The sequence below is a fragment of the Bos indicus x Bos taurus genome, chromosome 7 (genome assembly GCF_003369695.1).
Source record: "Bos indicus x Bos taurus breed Angus x Brahman F1 hybrid chromosome 7, Bos_hybrid_MaternalHap_v2.0, whole genome shotgun sequence".
Lineage (NCBI taxonomy): Eukaryota > Metazoa > Chordata > Mammalia > Artiodactyla > Bovidae > Bos > Bos indicus x Bos taurus.
The window spans coordinates 61312933-61340070 of record NC_040082.1 but is presented as its reverse complement, the minus strand read 5'-3'; the positions used below and the strand labels follow the sequence as shown (position 1 = coordinate 61340070).

The window sequence follows — 27138 nt, the reverse complement described above, 5'->3', positions numbered from 1 at the left end:
TCACCAGTTTACTATAACAATTCAAAACCTCTTCACTTCCTCTACTAGAGGCCAAATGCCTTAGGGCTCTGCATTTCACTTATTAAGTGGAAGAACTGGAGAAGGAATGCAACCCCTCAACTGTTAGAGAATGTTTTCTTCATCTATTATTCACTGGCTCCAATCCTAGAGCTTATTTTAATTCTCAAAATACTGTCTTTTGCATGACTGTACATGTGTTTCCAAATTAGTGCCAACTCTAAGAAGTCAAAACGTACTCGTCAATACCATTCAACACCAACCACTAGTAAGCAAAAATGAGAAGCAATTTAACCAGCTAACAGTATCTGAAAAAAAAAAAACAAGGAAGAAACAGAGTAAAAAAACACTTTCTTCTTTTAACATTCTGAAAAGGACAATTAAATTCAGCAATATCAACAGAACTATCAATAAATTAGGATGCATTCCAGGACTTCCCTGGCAATCCAGTGGTTAAGACTCTAGGCTTCCAATGCAGGAGGTTCAATCTCTGGTCAGGGAACTAAGATCCTACATGCTGCATGATGCAGCAAAAAAAAAAACAAAACCCAAATTCCTCTTCTCGGTTTACCAAGTGAATTTTCAGCTACCAGAAGACAGGTCCTGTGTTTACGTCAATAAGTTTTCATTAACAGAAATTAGGTCTGTATCAACCCACTGACTGGTGAGGGTCCCAAAGAGGAGAAGTAATTTCTCAGAAGTACCTCAAAATGAAGTAATTAATTGCTCTAATAGGGAAAATTAACCCAATTATCTTTCATTCTGTATTTTTCTTGAGGTCCTTAAAATTAATTTAAAAATAATTATTGGGGGGAAAAATTATTGGTAAAAGGTTATGACCATGATATTGGTCATCTCTACAAAATAACACAACTCTAAGAAGTTACCAGAAACGGCTATGGTCATATGAATTTTACTTAAAATTTAAAATGCAACCAGTAACAATTCTTCTACATTACATAACATTATCGACTGCCCAGGTACTCTGTCTTTATAATTGGTTGGAACAGTCCCTGAATGAATGTTTTTTTGAATTTCTGTTTTCTTCTAAACTTCTGCTTCTACTGCTGCCAAGTCGCTTCAGCCGTGTCCGACTCTGTGTGACCCCACAGATGGCAGTCCACCAGGCTCCCCTGTCCCTGAGATTCTCCAGGCAAGAACACTGGAGTGGGTTGCCATTTCCTTCTCCAATGCATGAAAGGAAAAGTGAAAACGAAGTTGCTCAGTCATATCTGACTCTTAGTGACCCCATGGACTGCAGCCTACCAGGCTCCTCCATCCATGGGATTTTCCAGGCCACAGTACCGGAGTGGGGTGCCATTTTAAGCCTGCTGCTGCTGCTGCTAAGTCGCTTCAGTCGTGTCCGACTTTGTGCGACCCCACAGACGGCAGCCCACCAGGCTCCCCCGTCCCTGGGATTCTCCAGGCAAGAACATTGGAGTGGGTTGCCATTTCCTTCTCCAATGCATGAAAGTGAAAAATGAAAGTGAAGTCGCTCAGTCATGTCAGACTCTTAGTGACCCCATGGACTGCGGCCCACCAGGCTCCTCCGTCCATGGGATTTCCAGGCAAGAGTACTGGAGTGGGGTGCCACCGCCTTCCCCCATTTTAAGCCTACTACCTAGTTAAATCATAACCAAGAAAAATATATGTACATATCAAAGAAGATTCCCCTGACTAGGAAATCTTTTAACCATTGTTAACAGTTTTTTTTTTAATGTAACAACAAATTCACAGAATTGTGAATTGTGTTTTCTACCAAAATATGATGTATAAACAATTGGACAAACTATCATGAGCTAAACCAATGGCTGATAACATTGCCAATGAGTGGAATGATTGTCATAACCTGGGGGAAAGGGGTACCAGTGGATCTAGTAGACAGAGTCCAGGGATTCTACTGAATATCTTAAAATTCAAGGATAGCCCCTATACTAAAGAATTACCTAGCCCAAAATATTAGGAGTACCAAGGTTGTGAAATATTAAAATATTAACATAAGAGTTACCTACGATAAATGGAGAGAATTCTGTCCAGAGACCCAGACACCTTCCCAAATGAATGATTAAAGGATGAACGAATAGATTTTATTACAACAGAATTACAAATATCACCTCAAGTACCGCCACACCTACCTGCATACCTATTAAAGAAATGGGTGTCGTATATGGGTGTGTGTGCATGCATGTGTGTGTGTATATGGGTGTGTGTGCTAATGGTTATATACATGGGCAATGGAGGCGAATGGTGGTTTTCTGAAAACAGGCCAAAAGCATTTCTGCACATCTTAAATTCCTTCACAAGTGAATACTGACACAGAATAATTAGTAAGATATATATTGTAACTCCATCAGTAACACAGTACATGATACTGTCCTACTTTTAAATGAGTAACAGTGAAAATGACAATCTCACTGACAGAACAGCTTCTGACTGGTAGCATCAGTGAGAGGCAGTAACTTTTTTATCACTAAATCTCATTCCACTTATTCATTTATAAATTTTCAGTCAAAACTGAAAGATTATCAGATTCGTAGAACTTTAAAAGACCTGTTTACAATTCTATAACACAGGGAAAATGGAATCCTATCATTATAAAAACAAAATGAATGGCTCTAAAGACATAAAAAAAGCTCCAAAAACTCTAACACATCATTTTCATTATATATATTTAATGGGTGCAAAAATGCTTATTAGATGACTCAATATAAACATTTGAAAAAATACCTACTTCCAAGAAAAGAAATTTGAAATAGATTCAGAAATTCAAAACAAAAATAATATTTCTTGGGACAAAAAAAGAAAATTACACTTTGAAAAAAGGTGACGATATTGATACTTTATTCTGAAACCTGTTCTTTGATCCCGGTGGCACAATAAAGAAACAAAACTGAATCAGGCTAACCATTCCTGAATAAATCAAGTATAAAATGAGCTCAATCATCTAGCTGTATAGAGAAAAACATACATAACAGGATCATAAATTATCGTTGTATTGACTTTTAACACATAAATAAGAGGCATCTATTAACTTAGGCTTGCTTTTAAATTTAAAAAAAATAATAAATTTAAGAAAAAAATAAAATGGAAAAATACTCTCAAAAAGAAATCCTCCTCTTCTAACCATATACAACTTAAGGATATAAAACAAAATATCCAGCTCTCACAGCAAGTAGGAATTAAGGAAGCAGTTATAATTTCTTACTATCACTGAATTTCTCTAGAAGTTCCATTTCGAAAAAAATTTTAAAGAGATTCCACAATACAAAGAAAAGCCAAAAAAATATACAGAGTGAAGTAAGCCAGAAAGAAAACACCAATGCAGTATACTAACGCATATATATGGAATTTAGAAAGATGGTAACGATAATCCCATATGTGAGACAGCAAAAGAGACACAGATGTATAGAACAGTCTTTTGGACTCTGTGGGAGAAAGCGAGGGTGGAATGATCTGAGAGAATAGCATTGAAACATGTACATTATCATATGTGAAATAGATCGCCAGTCCAGGTTTGATGCATGAGACAGGGTGCTCAGGACTGATGCACTGGGATGACCCAGAGGGATGGGATGGGGATGCAGGAGGGAGGGGGGTTCAGGATGGGGAACACATGTAAACCCATGGTTGATTCATATCAATGTATGGCAAAAACCACTACAATAATGTAAAGTAATTAGCCACCAACTAAAATAAATAAATTTAAAAAAAAATCTAAGGAAATGGATAATACAGTTGATCCCTGAACAACACAGGGGTTGGGGTGCCAACCCTTCACATGACTGAAAAGTCGTGTGTAACGTTATAGCAGGTCCACCAAGTCCACAGTTCTTCATGTGTCGATTCAACCAACCGTAGATCATGTAGTACCGTAGTACAAATTTTTTTTTTTTTCGTAGTACAAATTTTTTGACAAAAAATGTAACTTCAAACCCATGTTGCTCAAGAGTCAACTGTATTACATGTCAACTTCATAAATTTTCCTATGTAATGAAACATGTCACACTATTATACACACATGAATACCATTTGGCTCAAGAAACAGAAGCACCTCATCGCTTCTTGGTTCTTTTACCTTTCTGCATACTTCACTTTTATTTTTCTTATCCATCCCAGCTAAGCCCTACTTTCAGTCACCACCAAAAAATTAACCCAACAGAGACCAATGAATTTCTTGACTTGGTCTGCAATCTGATGTCCAATTTGATATTTTATCATGGGGTAGCAAAGAATCGGACACAACCGAGAGACTTTCACTTTCCTTCAGGCGTCCAAGAACAAGTTTTAGGTATAGTCCAAACTTAGAATCAAAGCTATCTTCTGGCTTTTGCTAGAATATTCAATCAAACCAAGGATAAACATAGTAACATCACCACTAACCAACATCACTGGCTATTATGGGACCTTCTGCCACACATCTTTTTTTGTTGTTGTTCCTTCTTTTCTCTTTGTTCTTATCTCCTGCTTTTCCTCCTTCTCATCTTATATCTTAGGCTCACTAAGACCAATCATAAAAAGTAAACATCACTACAGGAATCTAAGAGGTTGCCATTCCTTTAACTAGACAATACAGCCCCAAAGAGCATATGTATTCAAATGGGAACTTAAGAAATTATTCTCAGAATTACTATAGTTACTGCTTACATGTCAAGATTTCTAAAAGATAAAGATTTTGAAATTAAATGTTAAGGGATTGATTGGTAAGATTCAGATTATGTTACCTTGAGAAAGTTGCATCAAGTGAATATGCAAACTTCCAGGGATAACAGGTTCAGGAAGTTCTTGAAGGAAAAACCTAAGAAGACTAATAGCTGAGGGAACATCTGCTTCCTTAACCAAATCCACCTCTTCTCCACTGTCGTATCTCTGCCGAAGCCACTCCACTGTCTCAGCATTTCCATTGACTTGAAAAAGTCCTTGTTGCTCCAGACCTCCTACATTAATTAGTTCAAGACAAAAATTAAGTAAGTTTCAACTACTATATATATTCATTCTCCAGTGAACTTAAAATATTCATACTTTCAGAAAGCCATTCTTGTCTCCCGATTGGGCTGAACACCTTCAAATCACACATCTAAAAACACACACTGTCTCTGTCTAGAGGGATATTGTACTTTATCCCACCCTTTTATATTCGTTAAAAAATATTCTTATCATCCCTCCCACTAAAATATGCTCTAAATCAGGCATATCTGAACATATAACTTTAAATGAAAGATACACTAAAAAAAAATAATTTCCATCAGTTTTCCTCACAATATTGTAGACATGGAGTACTGAGGAAAAAAATAATCCAAGGTCCAAAAGGGATAAGCTGTGTCTATTAAAACAGAGGCTAGCCCTCAAAGTAAAGAAATATATACCATGTTCCTCAATATAGTCCACTACATGGCGGACTATGAACGGAACCTCATTGTCTGGATGTCCTCCCTGCTGCAGCTCATCAAGTGGAATTCCAAATATTTTGTTAGCAAGAACGGAGTTGCAGTTACTCAAGGAAGGGGAGGAGCTCTTCCTCATATCTTTTTTGCAGCCAGAAATCAAAGCTGTCTTTTCTGCCAAATGAAAGGAAAAAAAAAAAAAAAGACTATAATGATTAACTGGTGGCAATATGACTACATACATTAAAGAAGAAGGCTTTACACATGAACGTGTTCTTATCTATTAAATATGTTCCAGTTACCAGGCCCAAAGTGTGTTCTACAATTAAAGCTCAATACAATCATCTAAACATTTTCTCTACTATGTGAAGTCAGTTCTGAATGCTCCCTTTAGTGAACATTGCTCACTCGTGTCTGACTCGTTGCGATTCCATGGACTGTATAGTCCATGGAATTCTCCAGGCCAGAATACTGGGGCAGGTAGCCTTTCCCTTCTCCAGGCGATCCTCCCAACCTAGGGATCGAACCCAGGTCTCTCACATTGCAGGCAGACTTCTTTACCAGGTGAGTCACCAGGGTAGCCCAAGAATACTGGCGAGGGTAGCCTACCCCTTCTCCAGCAGATCTTCCCAATCTAGAAATCAAACTGGGATCTCATGCACTGCAGGTAGATTCTTTACCAGCCGAGCCATCAGGGAAGCCAATACTAATGCCATGCCATGACTGCCTATTTATCAAACAATGGCAAAACTGATCACTGAACTTCGCAACGGATATTAATGTCTCAATGACAAATTAAGGGGCAAATTTTGCACCAATAAGACCTTACTGACCAAGCTTAATAATGACACAAGTAAAAGGTCAAACCTAATCATTTCTGGACTCTGGTATATGAAGCTCATCTAACCACTCAATTCATAAGCAACCTAACAGGAGAGAATCTTTTTTTAAAATGATAGGCTAATAAGAACAAGATTAACTAGTTCTTACTTCTACATGACAGAGCAGCCATGTTTTTATAAACAAAGGAAATTCTTCAGCTCTAGGCATCCTGGTGGCTCAGACGGTAAAGCGTCTGCCTGCAATGCGGGAGACCTGGGTTCGATTCCTGGGTTGGGAAGGTCCCCTGGAGAAGGAAATATCAATCCACTCCAGCACTCTTGCCTGGAAAATCCCATGGACGGAAGAGCCTGATAGCCTACAGTCCATGGGTTCACAAAGAGTGAGACACGACTGAGTGACTTCACTTCTTCTTCTAGGCATCTACCTTTAATGAGAATGTTCTTTTATCAATCCTGCTGCTTCATAATTATTCAAAAGAAAAACTTCCACAGTCTGTCTAGTCCAGAAGAAATAAATAATTCATCTTAACTCTGTAGGACTTGTGATCAATAAAGAATCAGTGGGCAAAAACAATGTTTCCAATTTCTGAATCATCAAAGAACAAATAATCTCAATAAATATTCATTTTCTAAAATAATCATTTATGGGAATTCCCTGGTGGTCCAGTGGTTACTACTCTGTGCTTTCATTGCTGAGGGCGTGGTTTCAATCCTTGGTCCGGAAACTAAGATCCCACAACCCATGTAGCATGGCCAAAGGAATAAAAAATAAAAATGAAATAAAAATTTATTAATTTACATGGATAAAGGAAAGAAAAACCTTTTTCAAAAATTGATAATGAACAAAAAGACACCAACTGAGCTTTTTTCATCACCCCAGAGACAAAATTCCTTTCACACTACAAGAGAAAGATAAGAGCAGAACAAAAAAAAGCTCAATATTCTAAAAGTTTACACAAATAAATGTATATGTATATGTCCATATGTACAAAAGGTAAACCCACTGGAGAACAAATGAAACTTATATAAATAGTAAAAATTAACTTAGGGACAGCAAAATGCCATAAATGTAAACAGTTTCAGACAAGCAAAATCCATTCTTTAACACATCTGATGTCAGCTAATAACTACAAAACCTGTTAACTAGTCAATAGCAGCAATAGGAAATTAATTCCAAAATCTCTGTGGATATATAAGCATGGGATAATTACTATTGTGAAAACTTACCTTTGAGTACTTAAACACCTAAGTTTAAAAAATGGTTTCTGCACCAGCTACCCTCACTGAGCAAGCATTCTTTTGTCATTTATGGCTGTTTGAGATTATGGCAGAAGATCAGCCTATAGTTCCTCATTGAAGAAACGCAGAACTCGATCAGTACTTCAGCAGTTAATCTAGAAGAAAAAAAAAAAATTCTTTTAATTTCCTATAACATCTTTAACTGTGAGAAGAGACTAGAATAAGCAGTGAATCTATTCAGGAAGGTGACTAAAACAAAAAGCATTCTTCTGCCTAAAAAAAATCTGTCTGAGAGGGATTTCCCTGGTGGTCCAGTGGCTAAGACTCCAAGCTCCCAATGCAGGGAGCCTGGATTCAGTCCCTGGTCAGGGAATTAGATCCCACACACCGCAACTAAGACCTGATGCAGCCACATAGATGAATAATTTTTAAAAAAATCTGAGAACAAGAGGCAAAATCTTACACAAGGTTTCAAATTATGATGGCTAACCTGGGTATGAATCTTTCTGCTAAAGATAAACAAACGCATTGCACAGGATAATCTTTGACAGCACACATTTTCAGGGATTACACCATTCTCATAATACATTTTTCCTCAATGGACCCTTCATTTGTGCACACACCCACACACATCCCACCCAGTCCTATTCCATCCTTACTCATATACTCAGAACTAAACATGGAAGCACTTTTACATCAGAGTGAAAGACATGAGTTTGAGCTTGGTACCACACTTACATACTTTACTTTGTATACAAGATACATTCTGTTATCCAGAACACAGCAGTACGCACCTTCTAATTTGAAGAGGCAATAGTGCATGTTGGAAAAGAGGAGTTTTCCAACTAGAACTAGAAAGTGCATATGCAACGTGTATACACAGCACTAGAAAGGTGCATATTCAAATATTAGCTCTGTAGATGTGATGCTAAACAGCTTCCATGTTGCTAAGCCTAGGTTTCCTTATATAAAAAATACCTACACATGTTACATTTTACTGAGAAAATCCATGCATGCATTAGAAAGAAAATCAATTTCTTTCTTTTCTTTACATACTGTTAAAAGGCCAGCAAAAGAGGCTGTGGAGAGACAGAAGGGCAGGGAAAACCTGTTGGCAATGTGTTTAATATTTGGTCTCATCATCTTCTATAAATTCTAATAATCTATGTAAAATCTTCTAATAAGCTCAGTACACTGCAGGTCCCTGCTCAAGAGGGTTCAGGTAAGCAGAAGAGTATTATCATACAGTGTGGTTTTCAAAAATGTGTTAATAGTAACACATACCTCCAGGAGGAACATTAAAAACGGAGGGGAAGGAAAACCACATTCCCACAACAAATGTTTAGTAGACGATTACTTCTAAAACATCCTGAAATGCCTGCTAAAACATGTAGTCTCTTACATGAAAAACAACTTCAAAGTTATGTAAGATCTTTTAGAGAGATTAACTTCAGGGACAAGACATCTAATAACCAACCAACCCTCCTCTGTGATTTCAGAACTACAATGAGCAATGAAATCGAGTATATTTTGTATAACCACACTCGCTAAATCATGGAGCTAGATGCAACACATATATTTTACTAACTGCAACCCACTAAACAAAACATTTCACCTTAAGACAGCTCATTTACCCCTCTTTTAAAAACTGGTTGCCCCTAGAGAAAATCTATTAGTAAATAGCCTGATTCATTCTGAGTAACTCTCAAAAAGGTTTCATGGCCACAGTCAACTATTTTATAATCTACATGATTTCAAACTTTTAAATCAGAAGAAAAGTAATAAAGACAAAGGGAGATAAAATCCCCTGTGACTAAGTCCCCTCATCTATTCTCCTTACTGATATCCTCAATACTCAAATCTACTAAATTCCCTGCACAAAATTCCTCAATTGTTTTCCAATGCCTAGAGCCCTGGGCTCCAAATTTTTCAATCAGGAAAAAGATCACAACCATACCTCTCATACATATGTATATCTAAGGTAAAATACTGAATACCCTAAGATATTATGAACATAATAAACATAACACTCTAATAACATTTTTAAAGGTAATTCTCTGGCAGTTTAGTAGTCAGGGCTCTGCACTTCCACCCAAGAGGCACTAGCTTGATTCCTGATCAGGGAACTAAAATTCTGCTTGCAGCACGACTCAGCAAAAGGAAAAAAAAAATTAACATTAAAAATAAACAGAAATGTAAACTGTATTCCTCCACCTCCACACACATTTTAACAGATCATCCTGCCCATTCAAAGTGCCAGCACCTCACTTTTGAGACCAGCGACCTACAGCATTGCTTTCCTAACTTCATCTGGGGATGGGGAAGGGTTTGTTCAATACACAGATATTCAGTATACAGCCACAACCCCAACCTAGCATCCATGAGAACCTGGCCAGGGCCTCTGTATGTTTAATCAGCTCTTTGAGGGACTGTAATACATACAAAGTTTTATGAACCTCTGACATACACCATAGACTGCAAACTCTATTGCACGGCCTACAAGTACTTCACCTAAAATCTCCTTTCCTGACATTCCTCCACCTCACTGCTGCTGCTGCTGCTAAGTCGCTTCAGTCGTGTCCGACTCTATGCGACCCCATAAACGGCAGCCCACAAGGCTCCCCATCCCTGGGATTCTCCAGGCAAGAACACTGGAGTGGGTTGCCATTTCCTTCTCCAATGCATGAAAGTGAGAAGGGAAAGTGAAGTCGCTCAGTCGTGTCTGACTCTTAGCGACCCCATGGACTGCAGCCCACCAGGCTCCTCTGTCCATGGGATTTTCCAGGCAAGAGTACTGGAGTGGGGTGCCATTGCCTTCTCCACCACCTCACTCTACTCTCCAACAATATTTAAATACTTGAAATTCACAAACCACACCTCCCAAGCTGTGAGTGCGTTCTGTTTTCTGTCTTGGAGCCCTAACTCAACACCATGACAAATTTCATCTTGTACATCAAACTTCCAATTCACCATCAAGTCTCAACTTTACTTCCTCTGTCAAACCCTCCGTGACTTCCTGAGGCAGACAGTTCTCCTCCTCTTTTACTCCTATTGTGTTTCTTACCTTTTTAGCAATGATTCCATAGAATCTAAAAATACGTCTGTCTCTTTTTTTCAAGAGAGGACCTTGTAGGTAGCGACCCTGTCATTTCATCTTTGTATAGCCTCATACAATCCCTAACACATAATCTAAAGTTTAAAATATATGTTGAATAAAGACATAAATAAGAAACATAAATAAGAATAACACTGGCTACACAAAGAAGATAAATAAGAACTGAACATCTCCTTAAGTGATTAAAAACTAAATAAAACATCAAAAGTGGCTGCCGTATTTCCTTCCAGCAACAAAGATAATCAAAGCAAGAAAGAAAAGCACTTTATAATAACTTTAGAGTATAATATATAAAACTACGAAACAATCACTATTGTATATCTGAAACTAATAATACTGTAAATCAGTTATAATTTTTTAAAAGAATGAAAAGAAACTCTGATTTATATCTATAAGCACTTCATAAGTTATTTCTCATACGTAAAAAATGCTATTTTTTTTTAATATAAAAGGCACTATTCCCCTTTTACAGGTACTGAGCCTCAAGGCACTGAGCTCAACTTCAAAATTTGTAAATGATGCTAGAATGTGCTGCTGGATCTAACTCCAAATCTAATAGAAGTAATTTAAGTCTTAAGAAACTAGAACACGAAAATGAGCAGTATTATACAGGCAAAAAGATTTACTCTCACATCTACTTGGAAATAAGCCACAAATCTGATTTTAAAAGCCAAGGAACCCATAAGGTACCTGAAGTTAGTCTCCAAGATAGATGAAGAAATTTCCTCAAAGGATGACCTTTTAAGATATTTATCAGGAGTCAGATCTTGAGTTTTATAAAGTTCACATAACAGTGCATGAAAAACAGGTTAGAGTGCTGGAGTGATGTTTAATCCTAACGTATGAGAAAATGTGACACTTTAAATGACGTTTCCTCATGAAACGGTTTAAGTGTGTGCTAGAGCAAGCTGGCTCCCAAAATATTCCTTTACGTGCACTCCGAGGTCACTGGTTACTACTTTAGCATGATTTTCTACTAAGTCAAACTGAGTAAATGTTAAATTAGTTCTTCTGACTAAGTACCAACATGACTGAGCCTTTCAAAAAAAAAAAAAAAATTGCTCTACAATTTAGAAGATGACACAAAATATCTGAGAAAGCATATATGCATTAAAGAGAACACATTCTAGTCAATCACATCATGCATATGATCTCAACTGTGACAAATGTTGACTCTTCAAGACTCCTCTGTTCTAGTAACTTTTCACCTTTCACGTTCCTCCACTGAAAACATGCTCACCTTGGGCCTACTAATGAGTATGATCTTAAGACTAGCATATCATTTCTTGCTGCTCTTTAATAACAAACTACAATATACTTCTTTTTTTTTTTTAAACCATTGGAAGTAATTCCACAACTTGTTCTAACCAAATGGATCCCTTGAGAGCAGAACATTTCTCTCTTTTTGCACAGACCTGTGTAAAAATTGCTGGGGGGATATGGGGCAAGAGTGACATACAAACAAAAAAGCACTGATTATACTTATTTTTTGTATACGTCTTTTCCACTTAATTATGAACTTGGAGAGGAAAAAAAAAAAGATTTCAACTTTGTTTCCCAGGTTGTGAATATTATACAACAGCAGAATTCTAATATCTGAAATGATGCTATCATTTCTGGTATACTTTCCAGTTCACTATCCAACTGAATCTTCACAACCATTCCCTGTGAAATAAGCATAGTAGATTATCGTTTTCTTTCTCAAAAGAATAACAAAAAAAAAATTTCAGAGCTTAAGAAACTGGTTTAAAGTCACTTGACTAGTGAGTAGGTCACTAAAATAGTCAGTAAAGCTCTAGTCTGCTGCCTTTTAGTTAACGCGCTGTTAGACAACAATGACTGCAGCCAACACTGAAAATACTGTCTGAAGTTTTACTGAAATGTATGAAATGATACTTCATAAAGGTAATTCATAAAGCAAATATTCTGTACTTGCTATTCAAAAACCATTATGCCAACACTTGTATATATATCTTTTGAAATTATTAGTTTCAAAAGTGGTTCTACAATGAACCACAATATAGTCTGCTTTTAACATAAAAATATTTTCTTATCTGATCCTTAATTTGCCCTCCTTCACTTTTCCAAATTTTTCATCCACTGTGTGTGTGTGGTGCTCGTTGAGTTCAACTCTTTGTGACCCCATGGACTATAGCCCACCAGGCTCCTCTGTCCATGGAATTTTCCAGGCAAGAAAACTGAAGCGGGTTGCCATTTCCTCCTCCAGGGAATCTTCCGACTCAAGAGATCGAACCACATCTCCTGAGTCTCCTGCATTGGCAGGCGGATTGACTGGTATCCAAAAGACCTCCCCCTAGTCTTTCCCCCAAATATGAAGCACCTACTATGTCAATCAGCAAGTGATATGAGCTTTATTTTCACTTTTCCTTTTCAATTACAAGGAACAGCAGCCTGCTACACAAAAACAAAAATACATATTTTAAGTAAACAATTCAAGTTTTTCTATTTTTCCATTTCAGAAAAGGGCAATAATAGAAACCAGACATACATTTCTCTGAAAAATGCTTAAAACCACAGAGAATAGAATTATTACACATCATATACAAAAGAAAAAATATACTGAAGTTAGGTAAAAACCCAACCAAAAAGATTTAGGGTATTTACTTCTCTAGTAGAAATCTAATAAATTTCATTAAATTATCTTGTCAACCCACTGCATATCCCTCAACCTAAGACTTTTATACATGCTGGTTCATTTACCCCAAACACTGTCCCTTACTTCCTCTTTCTCATCTTCCACTCTTACTCAAGTCTCATTCTTGGAGGGGGTTCTCCAACCCATCTAACCTAATGATATCCCCTGTTAATTTTCTTAGGGCACGTTATTCCTCGGCTCTAAAACAATCATCATAAGTTTTATTATATATCCCCTTCCGTGTCTGTTTAAAGTCTCTTTCCCCCAAGAGAATATATAAGTTCCTTAGAGTCCACTGGTGGGTTGCTTTTTTAAAAAAACAGCTTTATTAAGGTATAATTTACATATCATAAAATTCACTCTTTTCAAGTGCATAATTCAATGTTTAATAAATGTACGGTTATACAACTATGATCAAGTAACTGCTCTGGTTTTGCTCCTTCGTGTAGCTTACATTTAGAAAAAGAAAAATATCCAGTGAGTGAATAAATAAATCTGATAATGAATTATCCTTCATACCATTACAATTCGTACCTATCTAGTGTACTATGTGGAGAAGGCAATGGCACCCCACTCCAGTACTCTTGCCTGGAAAATCCCATGGACAGAGGAGCCTGGTAGGCTGCAGTCCATGGGGTCGCTAAGAGTCGGACATGACTGAGCGACTTCACTTTCACGCACTGGAGAAGGAAATGGCAACCCACTCCAGTGTTCTAGCCTGGAGAATCCCAGGGACAGGGGAGCCTGGTGGGTTGCCGTTTATGGGGTCACACAGAGTCGGACACAACTGAAGTGACTTACAGTACAGTTACAGTGTACTATGTGATTGGGAGTTGGTGCATTAAACCCACCTTTATTACATTCTATTTTAAAAATCCTTCATTATTCCCATTTCCAATCAAAGTCAGCTCTTCTATTACGTCCCAAAGTGAACCACCCCACATAGGAGCCTACTGCATCACTTGGAGAACATTGTTTCAGGTCAAGTTCATGTGTACATACTACACTTTCTTTTTCTCCACCCAGTAATCCCCTCCTCTGCTCCTAGCTGTGTTAACAGAATATAAAGAAAGGAAAGTTTAAGAGCATTAACCCTACTCACTGGAGAGGACAGGATCTTCATTTAATGCATCACTTTTGTAATGCTGAGGTTATACAAGTAAGTTCTCCATCTTGATATATACCTAACTGAGATCTTTTTAATGCAGTGTGACTTACTAAATAATTGGAAACCTTTTTCAGATGAAAAATCTCTTCCCTGTTTATCCATCTGTAAACAGAAATTCTCCCCCCTCCTTTTTTTTTTTTTTTGGCCGTGCCTTGTGGCATGTAGGATGTTAGTTTCCCACCCAGGAATCGAACCAATGCCTCCTGCAGTGGAAGCACAGAGTCCTAATCACTGGACCACCAGGGAATTCCCCAATTTCTATTTTTTTTAATTTCAGTACTTCATTTTTAAGAACCATTAAAGTTTTCAGATAAAATATTTAAATCATTTACAAAATGACTTTTTCAAAGTAATTCAAACAAAGAAACAAAGTCAATTTTAAAAATTGAGCAAAGGGCTTAAACATATTTCTCCAAAGATACACAGATGAAAAATGTTCAGCATCAGTCTTAGGGACACGCAAATCAAAACCACAATGAGATACCTGTTCACCCCCATTAGGATGGCTATTACCAAATAAACCAACAAACAAAGAAAGGGAAGTAACAACTGCTGAAGAGATGGAGAGAAGCTGGAACCCTTGTGCATTGCTAAATGGGAATGTAAAATGGTGCAGCAGTTCTGGAAAACAGTTTAGATGTTCCTCAAAAAGTTAAACACAGAATTATCAGCAACTTCACTCCTAGGTATATACCTAGGAGTGACAAATGCAAGAACTTAAACAGATACTTGTACACCAATGTTCATAGCAGCATTACTCACAAAAGCCAAAAAGTAGAAACAATCGAAATACTGATCAAGAGATGAATGGATAAACGAAATGTTGTATACATACACACGATGGAATATATTATCCAATCTTAAACAGGAAGGAAATTCTGATACACACTACAATATGAATGAACCTTGAAAAACGTACTAAATGAAATATGCCAAACACAAAAAAAGGACAAATGCTATTTGATTCCACCTATGTAAGGTACCTAGAATAGGCAAATTATAGAGACAAAAAGAAGAAGAGCAGTTACCAGGGGCTAGAAGGAAGCGGGAATGGGGAATTACTGCCTACAGTTTGTTTGGAATGATGAAAAAGCACTAGAAATGGAAACTAACAATGGTTGCACAAAGGCTTCCCCAGTGGCTCAGCCTACAATGTAAAGAATCAGCCTTCAGTACAGAAGACACAGGTTCAATCCCTGGGTTTAAAAGATCCCCTGGAGGAGGAAACCCACTCCAGGATTCCTGCCAGGGAAATCCCATGAACAAAGGAGCCTGTAGGGCTACAGTCCATGGGGTCACAAACAATTGGACACAACTGAGCACCCATGAAGGCAATGGTTGTACAACACTGAGAATGTACTTAATGCCACTGAATTGTACACTTAAAAATGGTTGAAATGGTAAATTTTACATTATACACATTTATTACAATTTTTTTCAAAATATAGCTACAATTTATATTATTATGTTCTCCAATATTAAAGTCAGGGTACAACAAAGAGGGAGGGGCTTTGGCAACCCACTCCAGTATTCCTGCCTAAGAAATCCCAAGGACAGAAGAGCCTGGTGGGCTACAGTCCATAGGGTCGAAAGAGTCAGACATGACTTAGCAACTAAACAAGGGAAGCCATGCTCAGACTGAGGTTATTCATAGATGATAATAAAAATAGCTCTTTTATTGGTGGGGGAAACTGACATGGCACAATACACTCATTTCAGTCATTATCTCTGTCCTAAAACAAACGGCATTCTAATAAAAACAATAAAGAGTAGGGAAAACTGTGTTCAGGAGAAAAGATATATATAGCAAAATTGTACTTTATGATCAATTTTTTTGTGAACCTAAAACTTCTCTAAAAATAGCCTACTAATTTTTTAAATAAATAAAATTTTAAAGACATAGAAAATGCGAGAATTCTATACTCATATTAATACCAAAAAATAAAACAGTATATATGTAGTTTAAAACACATATACAACGTAACATTTACTTCACCTAAGGAAGAATTTTACGACACTGATAAACCTTTCTACATCTTTCCCAGAATTTAAGAAGTGTCCCAGATCCCTAACCGGTAACACAATTAAATCGTTGAAAATACGGCCCAAATTTTAGAAGAAGCAGAGATTAAGAAAGTAAGAAGCTACCGACAGATATACAAATGAGAAGCAGTTCATTAATTCCATTCAACAAGTACGGGCACTTACTAAAAGCACAGTACCTGAGAGACACCCAGGCCATCAAGTATTGCATGCAAGGTTACAAAAACGAAAGTTGAAGACACAGCCCCACATTAACCCAGAAAGTCAGTAATTCAACACCACCCTTTAATGCCCGCCTTTTAAGGTAAGTGCACCTCAGTTATTTAGCCTTCGTAATCTGCATTACTGAGGTCCCAGTTGCCATTTTTAGATTATCATCAACTTGAAAATAAGGTAAGTGCCCAATCGTAGGTACTTTTTTCAATGATCAGACGGCATAATGGGGAGCCGAATGAAATGTCAGTTTGGTTTTTAATTGACATTTAATTGAAGTATACCAACTTCCCACTGGGCATGTGTGTCAACTGACTGAATTTCCCATTACCTTATCTAGGAAACCAGGCGCCCTGAGACAGTGCTATACCCTCCCTAGCCTGGTCTATGCAGAGTGCATTCTAGACAAGTCCCCAGTGCACCAACAGCCCAATTTTGGCTATATTCTCGAACGATTTAAGGAAGTAAGCAACCACTCATCTCACGTGATCTTAAAAAGGGGCGCAATAGAGCCCGGATTAAACCACACTTTTTTTTTTCTGCATCAACTTCACTGCCCAGCACGAAGGAAAAGGGTAGGGAGGCGGCGCAGGTCCGGTGTGCAGGGGAGGCTAGCAAACAAGCGTAGGTAGCTGTGGCTTCCACTTAGCGGGAGCTAGGAGGTGAGAACTCACACCCGCTCACGCGCACCGCAGCGGCTGAAAATATCGAAGACTGCCACACCCCCTGGAAGCCAGGGGCACAGCTTCACCGTATTTTGCTAGAGGAGAAAGGGGGCCCTCTCTACGAATGACGCACCTTTAGGGCTCTGCCCGGTCTCCCACGCACCAAGAGGGGCAAAGCCCTAGAACCCAGCGCGAGTGGGACACGGCGCCGGGGGGCGGCAGAGGGGTGAGGGCCGCGGCTACGGGACCGGCGCATGCGCAGATAGGGGTACCCGCCCGTTCACCTACCCTTGGAACCGCGACGCCCCGTTCCCCGGCCGCGGCCGCTTCTCCAGGACCTGCGGCGACTGCAAGAGGGCGAGAACTGAGGCCCCAAGTGACTCCGCGACCGGCGAGCCTCTTCCTGTGGCGGCCACTGGCGGGAGGCTGAGGCGACGACTGTGGCTCGGGGCCAGCCCGGTAGGCGACCCCCGGATGCCCCCGGCCGTGGCGGCGGCGGAGACGCGGAAGACGGGGCGGGAGCGGCCACGGAGGCAGCGACTGAGGCGCAGAGCCTCCCTAACAGCAAGCGGAGGAGAGCGGAGGGCGGAGGGCGCAGGGCGCAGGGCGGGATGGGGCCGGGCCGGACGTGACGTGCGTGGGAGGGGGCGGGGCGGGCCCGCGGGCGGGGGCGGGGCGAGTGCGCAGTGAAAGCTGGGGACCCCCCCCCCCCGCCACAGACGCTGGGTGCAGTTCTGAAGTCTGTGCACTTAAGAGCCCGGGTAGGGGGTGAAGGGGGTTCCCTCACTCCAAATTTGGGCCCTGAGTTAAGAGTTGAGAAGCAGGGCGCGGACCCGAGGGAGATGTCTAGGGGTCCTCAGTCTGGAGAGGTTGGAAAGAAGAGGAAAGTGGGGAGGGGACGTAGGAGTCATGAAGGGCAAATTCCGCAGCCCGAGGTCACTCCTGGTCTCTGCAGAGGGAACATGCCACTTTGCAGGAAACCAGAAAAACCCGGGTACCCTTATCTAGGTGAGGAGCGCGGAGACTTGAACAGAAAACCTCCGGGCAAATTGAAGCGGTGACTCACGTTCTCTTTCTCAGCGATGGAGATTAAACTGGGGACTTTGTCCGCCCGCACCCTTTCTCTTCACCTAAGGACACGACCTAGACTCCAGAGATAATGTAGATGCCTTTGGTGCCGAAAGCATCGGGGAATATGAAAGTCGAGAGACCATATGCTTACATAGAGTTTCCTATACTGATCCAGAATTTGAGAGGCAGAGCTGAAAGGCAGAAAGAATGAGGAGCTCTCTGAGCCTAGGAAATCTGGACTTGCTTGCATAGCCACCCAGATCGACCGTGCAGTTCCTTCCTTCATACCGCCTTCACAAAGGTATGAATATTCAGCCGGTCTCTCTCTCTCTCTTTTTTTTTTGCTTTAGTCTGTTAAGGGCTTTGAGTAAAACGCAGTTTTCTGCCTTTAGATTCCTTGATAGCCGGTAGGTAGATCACTCCCGCACAAAGAACTCTGGGTGTCAGTAAAAATGTTTAGTCGCTAAGTCGTGTCGGACTCTGCGACCCCATGCACTGTAGCCCACCAGGCTCCTCTGTCCATGGGATTTCCCAGGCAAGAATACTGGAGTGGGTTGCCATTTCTTTCTCCAGGGGATCTTCCTGATCCAGGGATCAAATCTGCATCTCCTGCATTGGCAGGTAGATTCTTTACCACTGAGCCATCTGAGAGGCCCCTGTGAAAATATAAACCACTACAATTCAGTTTTACCCTACCTGCCTGAGCTGGAAGTCAGAAACCCAGAAAATGTAAAAGAAGAAACCTCTTAGAACTTGGAACAAGATTGGCCAAGAAAAAAAAAGGAACAACAAAAAAGAAAAGTCACTCTGTGAGATGATCTGTAAATGTGTTATAAAGAACAGGGTGGCTCCCAAATTTCATTAGAGTAAAATAAACCATCTGTCACCTAAGTGTCACATGCCCAATTGATGCTGTCATAAGAGAGGGGTGGGGTCCATGAAGAGTCTAGAACCTACAGAATCTGAATAAGAATGTATTGTGGGCTCTCTGGGAGAAGGCAATGGCACCCCACTCCAGCACTCTTGCCTGGAAAATCCCATGGACAGAGGAGCCTGGTGGGCTGCAGTCCATGCGGTCGCTAGGAGTTGGACACGACTGAGCGACTTCACTTTCACTTTTCACTTTCATGCATTGGAGAAGAAAATGGCAACCCACTCCAGTGTTCTTGCCTGGAGAATCCCAGGGACGGGGGAGCCTGGTGGGCTGCCGTCTATGGGGTCGCACAGAGTCTGACACGACTGAAGTGACTTAGCAGCAGCAGCAGCAGTGGGCTCTCTGTCTAGGAGAGAGGCTATGATTTTAATGACCAGGACCAATAACCCATCCATTAACAGAACAGTTTAAAAAAACTTAGGTCAGATTCAGTCACTCACTCAACAAATACTGAATGCTTATTATATTTTAGTCTCTTAGAATACATCAGAAAATAAGAGCCCTGTCATTGAGTTTATATCCTAATAAACAAGTTAAAGCTAGCCTTTAAGAACACACAAATACCCATGCTCTGATTCCACACTCATCAGGTAATCTTCCCATCACTTAGGAAATCTCAACTAAATCAACAAACCCAGTAAGAAGCAATTGTCCAAAGCACATGACTGGTACTAGTGACACTAGCAATACAGCTTTTCTCAGTATATTCACATCATGGTTCATAAATCAACTTCCATTCATTGGGGTGAATTATGAAGTTGTCTTATCCAAGTTAAATTCCCAGAGCCTAATTTAGCCTGAGTAAATTGAAATATAAGTGTCTGAATCTGCCAAATTGAGGGCCAGGCAGATTCTGGTTTCAAAGCAGCCCAATCAAGATGCAGCCTATATGCATTCAGTCTTGCACCTCTCTTTAAATATCTTAAATGGAAGCTTTACCTGTGATTCCATGCTTGAAGAACGGGGGCAACATGATTGCTTCTAAAGCTTAATCATAAGTGAGTAAAAAATTCATAGGAGAGGAAATCATTAGAGGAAAAACCCTCCTGAACCTGCTCTGCCTATGCAACACAGGCTCTTGTTGACATAACTGACATTAATAGTTACATTACTCTGAGTATGAAACCCAAGACTGCAAGCTCCCAGATGACACAGAGTCCCTTGCATGCTCATGTGCCCTACTCCCAAAGTATGGGCTGTCAACAAATGAACTGATTCAAAGACCATTTTCCCCATAACACTCAAGAGCATGTCCTTGGAAGATATCTTTTCCAGATCCTACTTTAAGTAATCAATATGTTCAACATACAGAGTTTAGGGGTATAACTTTAAAAAACAGAACAAAAGAGCTTTCTTTTTAAATTTCATCATCCCTTTAAACCTGTGCAGTGGAGTCGATCTGTCATATACCTGACTCAGGTTCCATGAGTTCTGTGGTTCCTATTAGGAATAGAAAGTCTTGTGGTCATTGAGTCACAAAAGAGTGAATCTTTTCGGTCTTAGGATAGCTGGCTCACTGCTTGCCCTGCAGAGGCATTATGCCTGGTCTTTCTTGTTCTCTCCCAGCTTACAAACCAAGAAAGGGAAGAAGAGAGAGGAAAGATTGGGTAGCAGGAAAATCTGTAACTTTTACTTCCATGTGGTGGTTTCACACTCTGGGCCTGGCAGGTGATTAAAGCTGCCTTTTTTTCTAATGGATGCTTGATGGTTTTCAGAAACCACTACCATCTCCATTCTTTGGTGGTTATCACAGTAACCTTGATCTGAACAAAAGCGTTTTATTCTGGCAGTTCTTTACTCTCTCTTTCCATCCCTAAGAATCTGGTAAAAGTGAATGTTAGTCACTCAGTCGTGTCCCACTCTTTGGACCCCATGCACTGTAGTCTGCCAGACTCCTCTGTCCATGGAATTCTCCAGGCAAGAATACTGGAGTGGGTAGCCATTCTCTTCTCCAAGGGATCTTCCTGACCCAGGAAGCGAACCTGGGTCTCCACATTGCAGGCAGATTCTTTACCATCTAAGCCACCATGGAAGCCCACCTCCAACTTCTTGTCTCTTGAAACTGTTTTTCTCAGTTAGGACCCTGTCAGGTAGGATCTAAGGTAGCTCTTACACTGGCCCATTTGTAAGTGGCTCTGGGACCACCCCACATTGTGCAAGGTTATACACTTCTTACCGGAGGGAATGCCATTCACATCATCCTTGTGGATTTGTATATTTATTTTGACAATTTTCCAGTAGGTGGCAGTAAAGTGTTTGGTCCAAACCAAATTAGTGGGAGTATTTTCCAAATAGAAGTAAGGTGTCTGGAGGAGGGGGAGCTTTTTTCTGATGGCACTGTTTAGGCTAGTCCAACTTTGTAAGGTCCACACACCTGGTCCACATGAAGCTCTCACGTACTTCTTGCCCAAACAAACTTGGAAAAATAGGCTAATTCCAGTGCAGTTTCAGCGTTCCTCTTTGCTGCCAGAACAGCTACCAGCCCAGCTGTCAGCCCAGCCTGTCTCTTGTCCTCTATTTTTCAGGCAGGAGACAACCACAAGTCTACCATGCTTCCTTTAACTGCTAGAGACACAGCTCAAGTACTTTGAGTAGTTCCACTGAAGATCCCTCTCACTTAGCTTGAGGTAAGAGGCAGGCAGGCATCTATGCTAAGAGTCATAGCATACCAGCAACAGTCTCCAAAACAACACTCAGTAAGTCTCACCTGACCTTTCACAACTTGTGAGTTTTTAGATTCATCTCGTAATTTTGTCTGAATCCTCTCATTTCTAGGGATAGTCCATTTCAGAATTCACTTTAGAGTTTTTTTGGAGGGGAGGAAAGAGGTTTTTTTTCTCTGCAATACCTTGGTGCAAGCATGCTCAGTCATGCCTGACTCCTTGCAACCCCATGGACTGTAACCCACCAGGCTCCTCTGTCCATGGGATTTTCCTGGCAAGAATACTGGAATGGGTTGCCACTTCCTACTCCCAAAGGATCCCAACTCAGGGATCAAACCCATGTCTCCTGAGTCTCCTGCAATGGCAGGCAGATTCTTTACCACAAGCTCCAGTGCTTTGGTTAAAGCAGTAGTTCTCAACTGGGGATAATTTTTATGGCCATGTCTGAAGATGTTTTTGGTTGTCAAAACTCAGGAGGTACTCAGACTTACTTGGTGGTGAGTGGATAAGAATCCTGCCAATGTAGGGGACACAGATTCAGTCCCTAGCCTGGGAAGATTCCACATGTTGTGAAGCAACTAAGTCCTTGCACCACAACTACTGAGCCCATGCTCTAGAGCTCATGCTCCCCAACAAGAAAAACCACCAGAGAGAGAAGCCCATGCACCCCAATAAAGAGTAGCCCCACTCACTGCAGCCAGAGAAAGCGTGGGAGTAGCAACGAAGACCCAGCACAAAATAAATAAATAAATAAATTATTGGGGGAAAAAAATAAATAAAATAAATAAATAAATTATTGGGGGGAAAAAAACCTGGGAAGTACTTTTGGCATCCAGTGGATGGGGGTCAAGGATGCTGCTGAACATCCTAACCACACACAGGACAGCCTTCTCCACAACAAAGAATCATCTGACTGATAACATAACTTCAGATTTAATATCTTATAACAAATAGAATGTCTACATTTGGCAGTCACTAAGAGACTACTTTAAGATTATATCACTTTTTCTTCATTTCTCCTACAAATGCTTTACTGGTAGGGGTAGAGGTCACAATTTAATATATAACTAGTGTTAGAAACAGCATTTCAGATAGCTGTTTGGCCAAGATAAGAAGTGACTGGTATATTTCCAAGATTTCTCCTGAAGGTTAGGCCTGCCAGGAAAATTATTACTTGAGTTGAGTTTTGGGGGGTTTTTTTGTTTTTTTAGTTATTTCTTTGCAAGATGACTTTTATAGCCCAAGGAAACAAACATTTTACCCAGCTGGTCTGATCAGAGGCTTTATGCTTCTCAGAAGTCAAGTCATGGGTCACATCCCTATAAAAGAAATATATTTCCTGCAACCCCAGACGATGTCCTAGATACGCAGGAAGACTTCAGCATGTGTGCCTCCCCCATGTCACCAGTGTCACTGAGATGAGACTTGAAGTCAGGGAGTAGCTCTCTGTAGTCACTTTACAACAGATACCCTTATTACTCAAAGTGAATGCAAATGGTCTTCTTTCCTGCCTACCGTTCCAACCCTACCTGGATTAGTTTGATTAAATTTGGCTCTTTTAGATGTAGCAAGATGTGAGTCCATCTCTTGTGCTATCAATAAGGAAACGTTCATTATTCAGGTGCCCTCCTCACCCTTACTGATCTCATCTTTGACCAAGGCTATTTGAGTACTATCATATCAATTAACATTTGTTCAGTCAAGGCTGCTATCATCTTTTTTAGTACAATGGTCTTAAGAAACTGAGCCACACTAGCCAGCAAGACCCAGGGAGACATGTCCAATCATCTTCTCCCCTACCAGTGATATTATTTATAAATGGACACAACAAACATTGAATACTTACGAATGTTGGCCTTGGAATAACACCATTGACCTTGTAATAAGAAAACCTACATTTGAGTTCTAGCCCTGTCCTTACTAGTCATGTGACTCTGGTCAAGGTGCTTAACCTAAACGTACCTTAGAGCCCCATTGGTAGAACAGGAAGAAGAATACTGAAATAAATTGGCATACATAAAAGTGTATACTACAGGTTTTTGACTCCTCTCTCCTATACTGTTTTCAGAGACCTAAAGAAGTGTCTGGAAATGTTTTGCCACCATATCTGGGTTTTTATTGTCAGGGATGAGGCCCTCTGTGGAAATTTTCCTTAGCAGAAGTCGCTAAATACTTGTCTGTTTATTTTTAAATGAAAACCAAGCACCACCCAAAACTCCCAAACTCTTGATACTGTTTTTACATCTTTTGTACCTTGAGAATTACAATAAATACAAGCACACCTCCTCCCTAATTAAAAGCATATTTACAGTGCCCACTAAGAGAATTAGACATACATGTAGATAAGAATGAGAAGATACTTGCAGTTTTGTGTGTGGGAACAGCTACTGCACAGGGAGATGAGGTTGTAACTACCCTGACTCCCCCAGAGCAGTAAAATGCCATCAAATTCAATCAAACTTGGCCAATTCATTCTTTTGTTCTTGAAGTATTCATCTCTGCTGGGAAAAAAAGAAAAGGCTAAACCTCTCCCCTCTCCCCCAAGAAAATTTAAATCTTCTGATAAAGAAGCACTCACCATTAGAGAGTGGTATTGCTGGGTCGTCTAAAGAATACAGTGGAAGTCTGTCTGTGCCCCCTTCCCCAGGACCACTGTGCCAGTGCGCAAGTATGCTTGTTCTTCATAAACAAAAAAAAAATGTTACTAGCTGAAAAAAGAAGAAACTGTTCCAGGGTGTACGAATCCCACGCCAAATCCAAAATAATGGCAAATACTGTTCTGATCTTAGCAACCCAGAGTAACCTTTGTGCATTTATTTATTCACCACATATTTCCTGAGCAACTATTAAAGACCAGGCACTGTGTTGCGGGATATAACCATGATCTCTGCCCTGAAAAAGCTTCCTTTTACATATATCTGAAATAGAATGTTTTCAGAATAGAACCGAAGTTAGCATGATGTTGATTTGAACTTCTGTATCACTCACACAGCCACTGATGCCATCCAGTTTGGGGAGCTGGAACAATTGACAGTAACTCTCATCTTTGCCAAGTCCACATTTTTGGCCTGATATCTCAGAGTTCAGTATATGACAGTTGTATAAGTCACTGAGATCATCATCTATAAGACTACATTGTTTTGGTTTCTTGATTAAATTCCTATAGTCAACTAGATTTTCTTTCCACAATTGGAACTTTCATTGTTTAAAAAGGAAAAAATAAAGAATATTCCTTTCTCCTCTTCCCTCTCCCTACATCCACATAAAGGAAAGAAAAAAGACTGGGGCCTTTACAATACCGGGGGCCTTCTGTTGCCCCTTTAGCCAGAAACTCAAGTAGGAAGGTCTTCCCATACTGCATACCCTACCTCTTCCTTAGAGGCCTTACATTTTTGAGCCTTCATACCATCTGACCAGCCTGGCTCCTCAAACTCCTTTCATGAGGACCACACCTTCTGTGGCAAACTGATAGCCCAAATATTTGCACATTGCAATCAAACTGCAACCACATTTTTATAGTTTACACCTGACTGGTCTTTTCCATTAAAGACAAGGGAATAACGATTTGCCTTATACCTAGTGAGAGAGAAACTAAATTGTGTAAGCAGGGGAGAAGTGTTATAGTGCTGCTGCTGCTGCTAAGTCGCTTCAGTCGTGTCCGACTCTGTGCAACCCCATTGACGGCAGCCCACGAGGCACCCCCGTCCCTGGGATTCTCCAGGCAAGAACACTGGAGTGGGTTGCCATTTCCTTCTCCAATGCATGAAAGTGAAAAGTGAAAGTGAAGTCGCTCAGTCGTGTCTGACTCTTAGCGACCCCATGGACTGCAGCCTACCAGGCTCCTCCATCCATGGGATTTTTCAGGCAAGGGTACTGGAGTGCAACCTCCCCTAAACTAACACCTCCACAAAATTGAAGAACTATGTCCTCGATGGGAGATTGAGGGAGAAAACCTGACCTAGTGTGGGAGACCTGGGTTTGATCCCTGGGTTGGAAAGATCTCCTGGAGAAGGGAAAGGCTACCCACTTCAGTATTCTGGCCTGGAGAATTCCATACTGTATAGTCTGTGGGGTCGCAAAGAGTCGGACACAACTGAGTGACTTTCACTTTCACAGAGGGAAAGGGAAAGGATACCTGACTGTCTCCACTTTAACTGTGCATGGAATAGGAAAAAAGAACTCTCCTCTGGATATTCCTGAACAAGTTTGCAAGCATACTGTTTGGGAGGTGGGGGTGAGAATTTCAAACTACCTGTGTGACCCAGAAAATCACCTCCCGTTGAGGACATAGCTCTTCAGCTTTGTGGAGGTGTTAGTTTAGGGGAGGTTTCCAATGTGATATAAGGGCAAGACGATGGGGGATCCCCCCTTAAGGAGAATGGGGATGTGTTACTCAGCCTAGACGAGGTCAAAGAGGCTGCGAAATCCATGAAATTCTCCAGGCCAGAATACTGGAGTGGGTAACCGTTCTCTTCTCCAAGGGGTCTTCTCGACCCAGAGATCGAACCTGGGTCTCCTGCATTGTAGGCAGATTCTTTACTGTCTAAGCCACCAGGGAAGCCTCCGTGTTATTTGTAACAACTCCCTTTTCATCATCTCTGAGTTTGTGCTAATTACATGACTTATGGTGGGGCCCCTATAGCCTCAGGATGGGGCTGATGCCAGAAAGACCAAATGATTAGAGTGTTGGAACTTTCAACCCTACAGCTGACCTCCTGTGAGGGAGGGGAGCTGGAAATTAAGCTCTATAAAAACTCTTGAACAAGATTTGGTGAAGTTCTGGGTTGGTGGATGCATTAATGAGCTGGGATAATGGTATACTGCCAACTCCCCAGGAACAAAATCTCTTAAGTTCAAGAGCTTTCTGGATCTCACCCTATGCACCTCATTTGGCTGTTCATGTGCATCCTTTAAAATATCCCTGATAAGAAACCAGTAATAGAAAATAAAGTGTTTCCCTGGTTTACATGAGCCATTGCAGAAAATTATTAAACTTGAGAAGCGGGTCATGGGAACCGCTCATTTGTAGCCAATTCAGACAAAAGTGTGGGTAACTTGAGGAGCCACTACTTGTGACTGGTATCTGAAGGGAGGTGAGCAATCTTGTGGGACTGAGCCTTTAACCTATGA

At 40.5% G+C, this 27138-nt stretch overlaps 1 protein-coding gene across 10 annotated transcripts in view; it reads right to left on the bottom strand.

The window, feature by feature from the left end:
• The window catches only part of FAM13B (family with sequence similarity 13 member B), an 84287-nt gene extending 59633 nt beyond the window's left edge, over window positions 1-24654 (bottom strand). For 8 of the 10 annotated variants that reach the window (XM_027546405.1, XM_027546411.1, XM_027546408.1 and 5 more), the window contains exons 1-4: window positions 17629-17970; window positions 7469-7635; window positions 5382-5573; window positions 4740-4952 (exon numbers count right to left, since the gene is read on the bottom strand). In XM_027546405.1, the coding sequence (XP_027402206.1) occupies window positions 4740-4952; window positions 5382-5538 (370 nt within the window). In that variant the 5' untranslated portion in view covers window positions 5539-5573; window positions 7469-7635; window positions 17629-17970. Of the gene's footprint in view, window positions 1-4739; window positions 4953-5381; window positions 5574-7468; window positions 7636-17628; window positions 17983-24586 lie in introns of those variants that run through there. The other 2 variants (XM_027546406.1, XM_027546412.1) reach the window with 2 other exon arrangements.
• Window positions 24655-27138: the final 2484 nt, after the last annotated feature.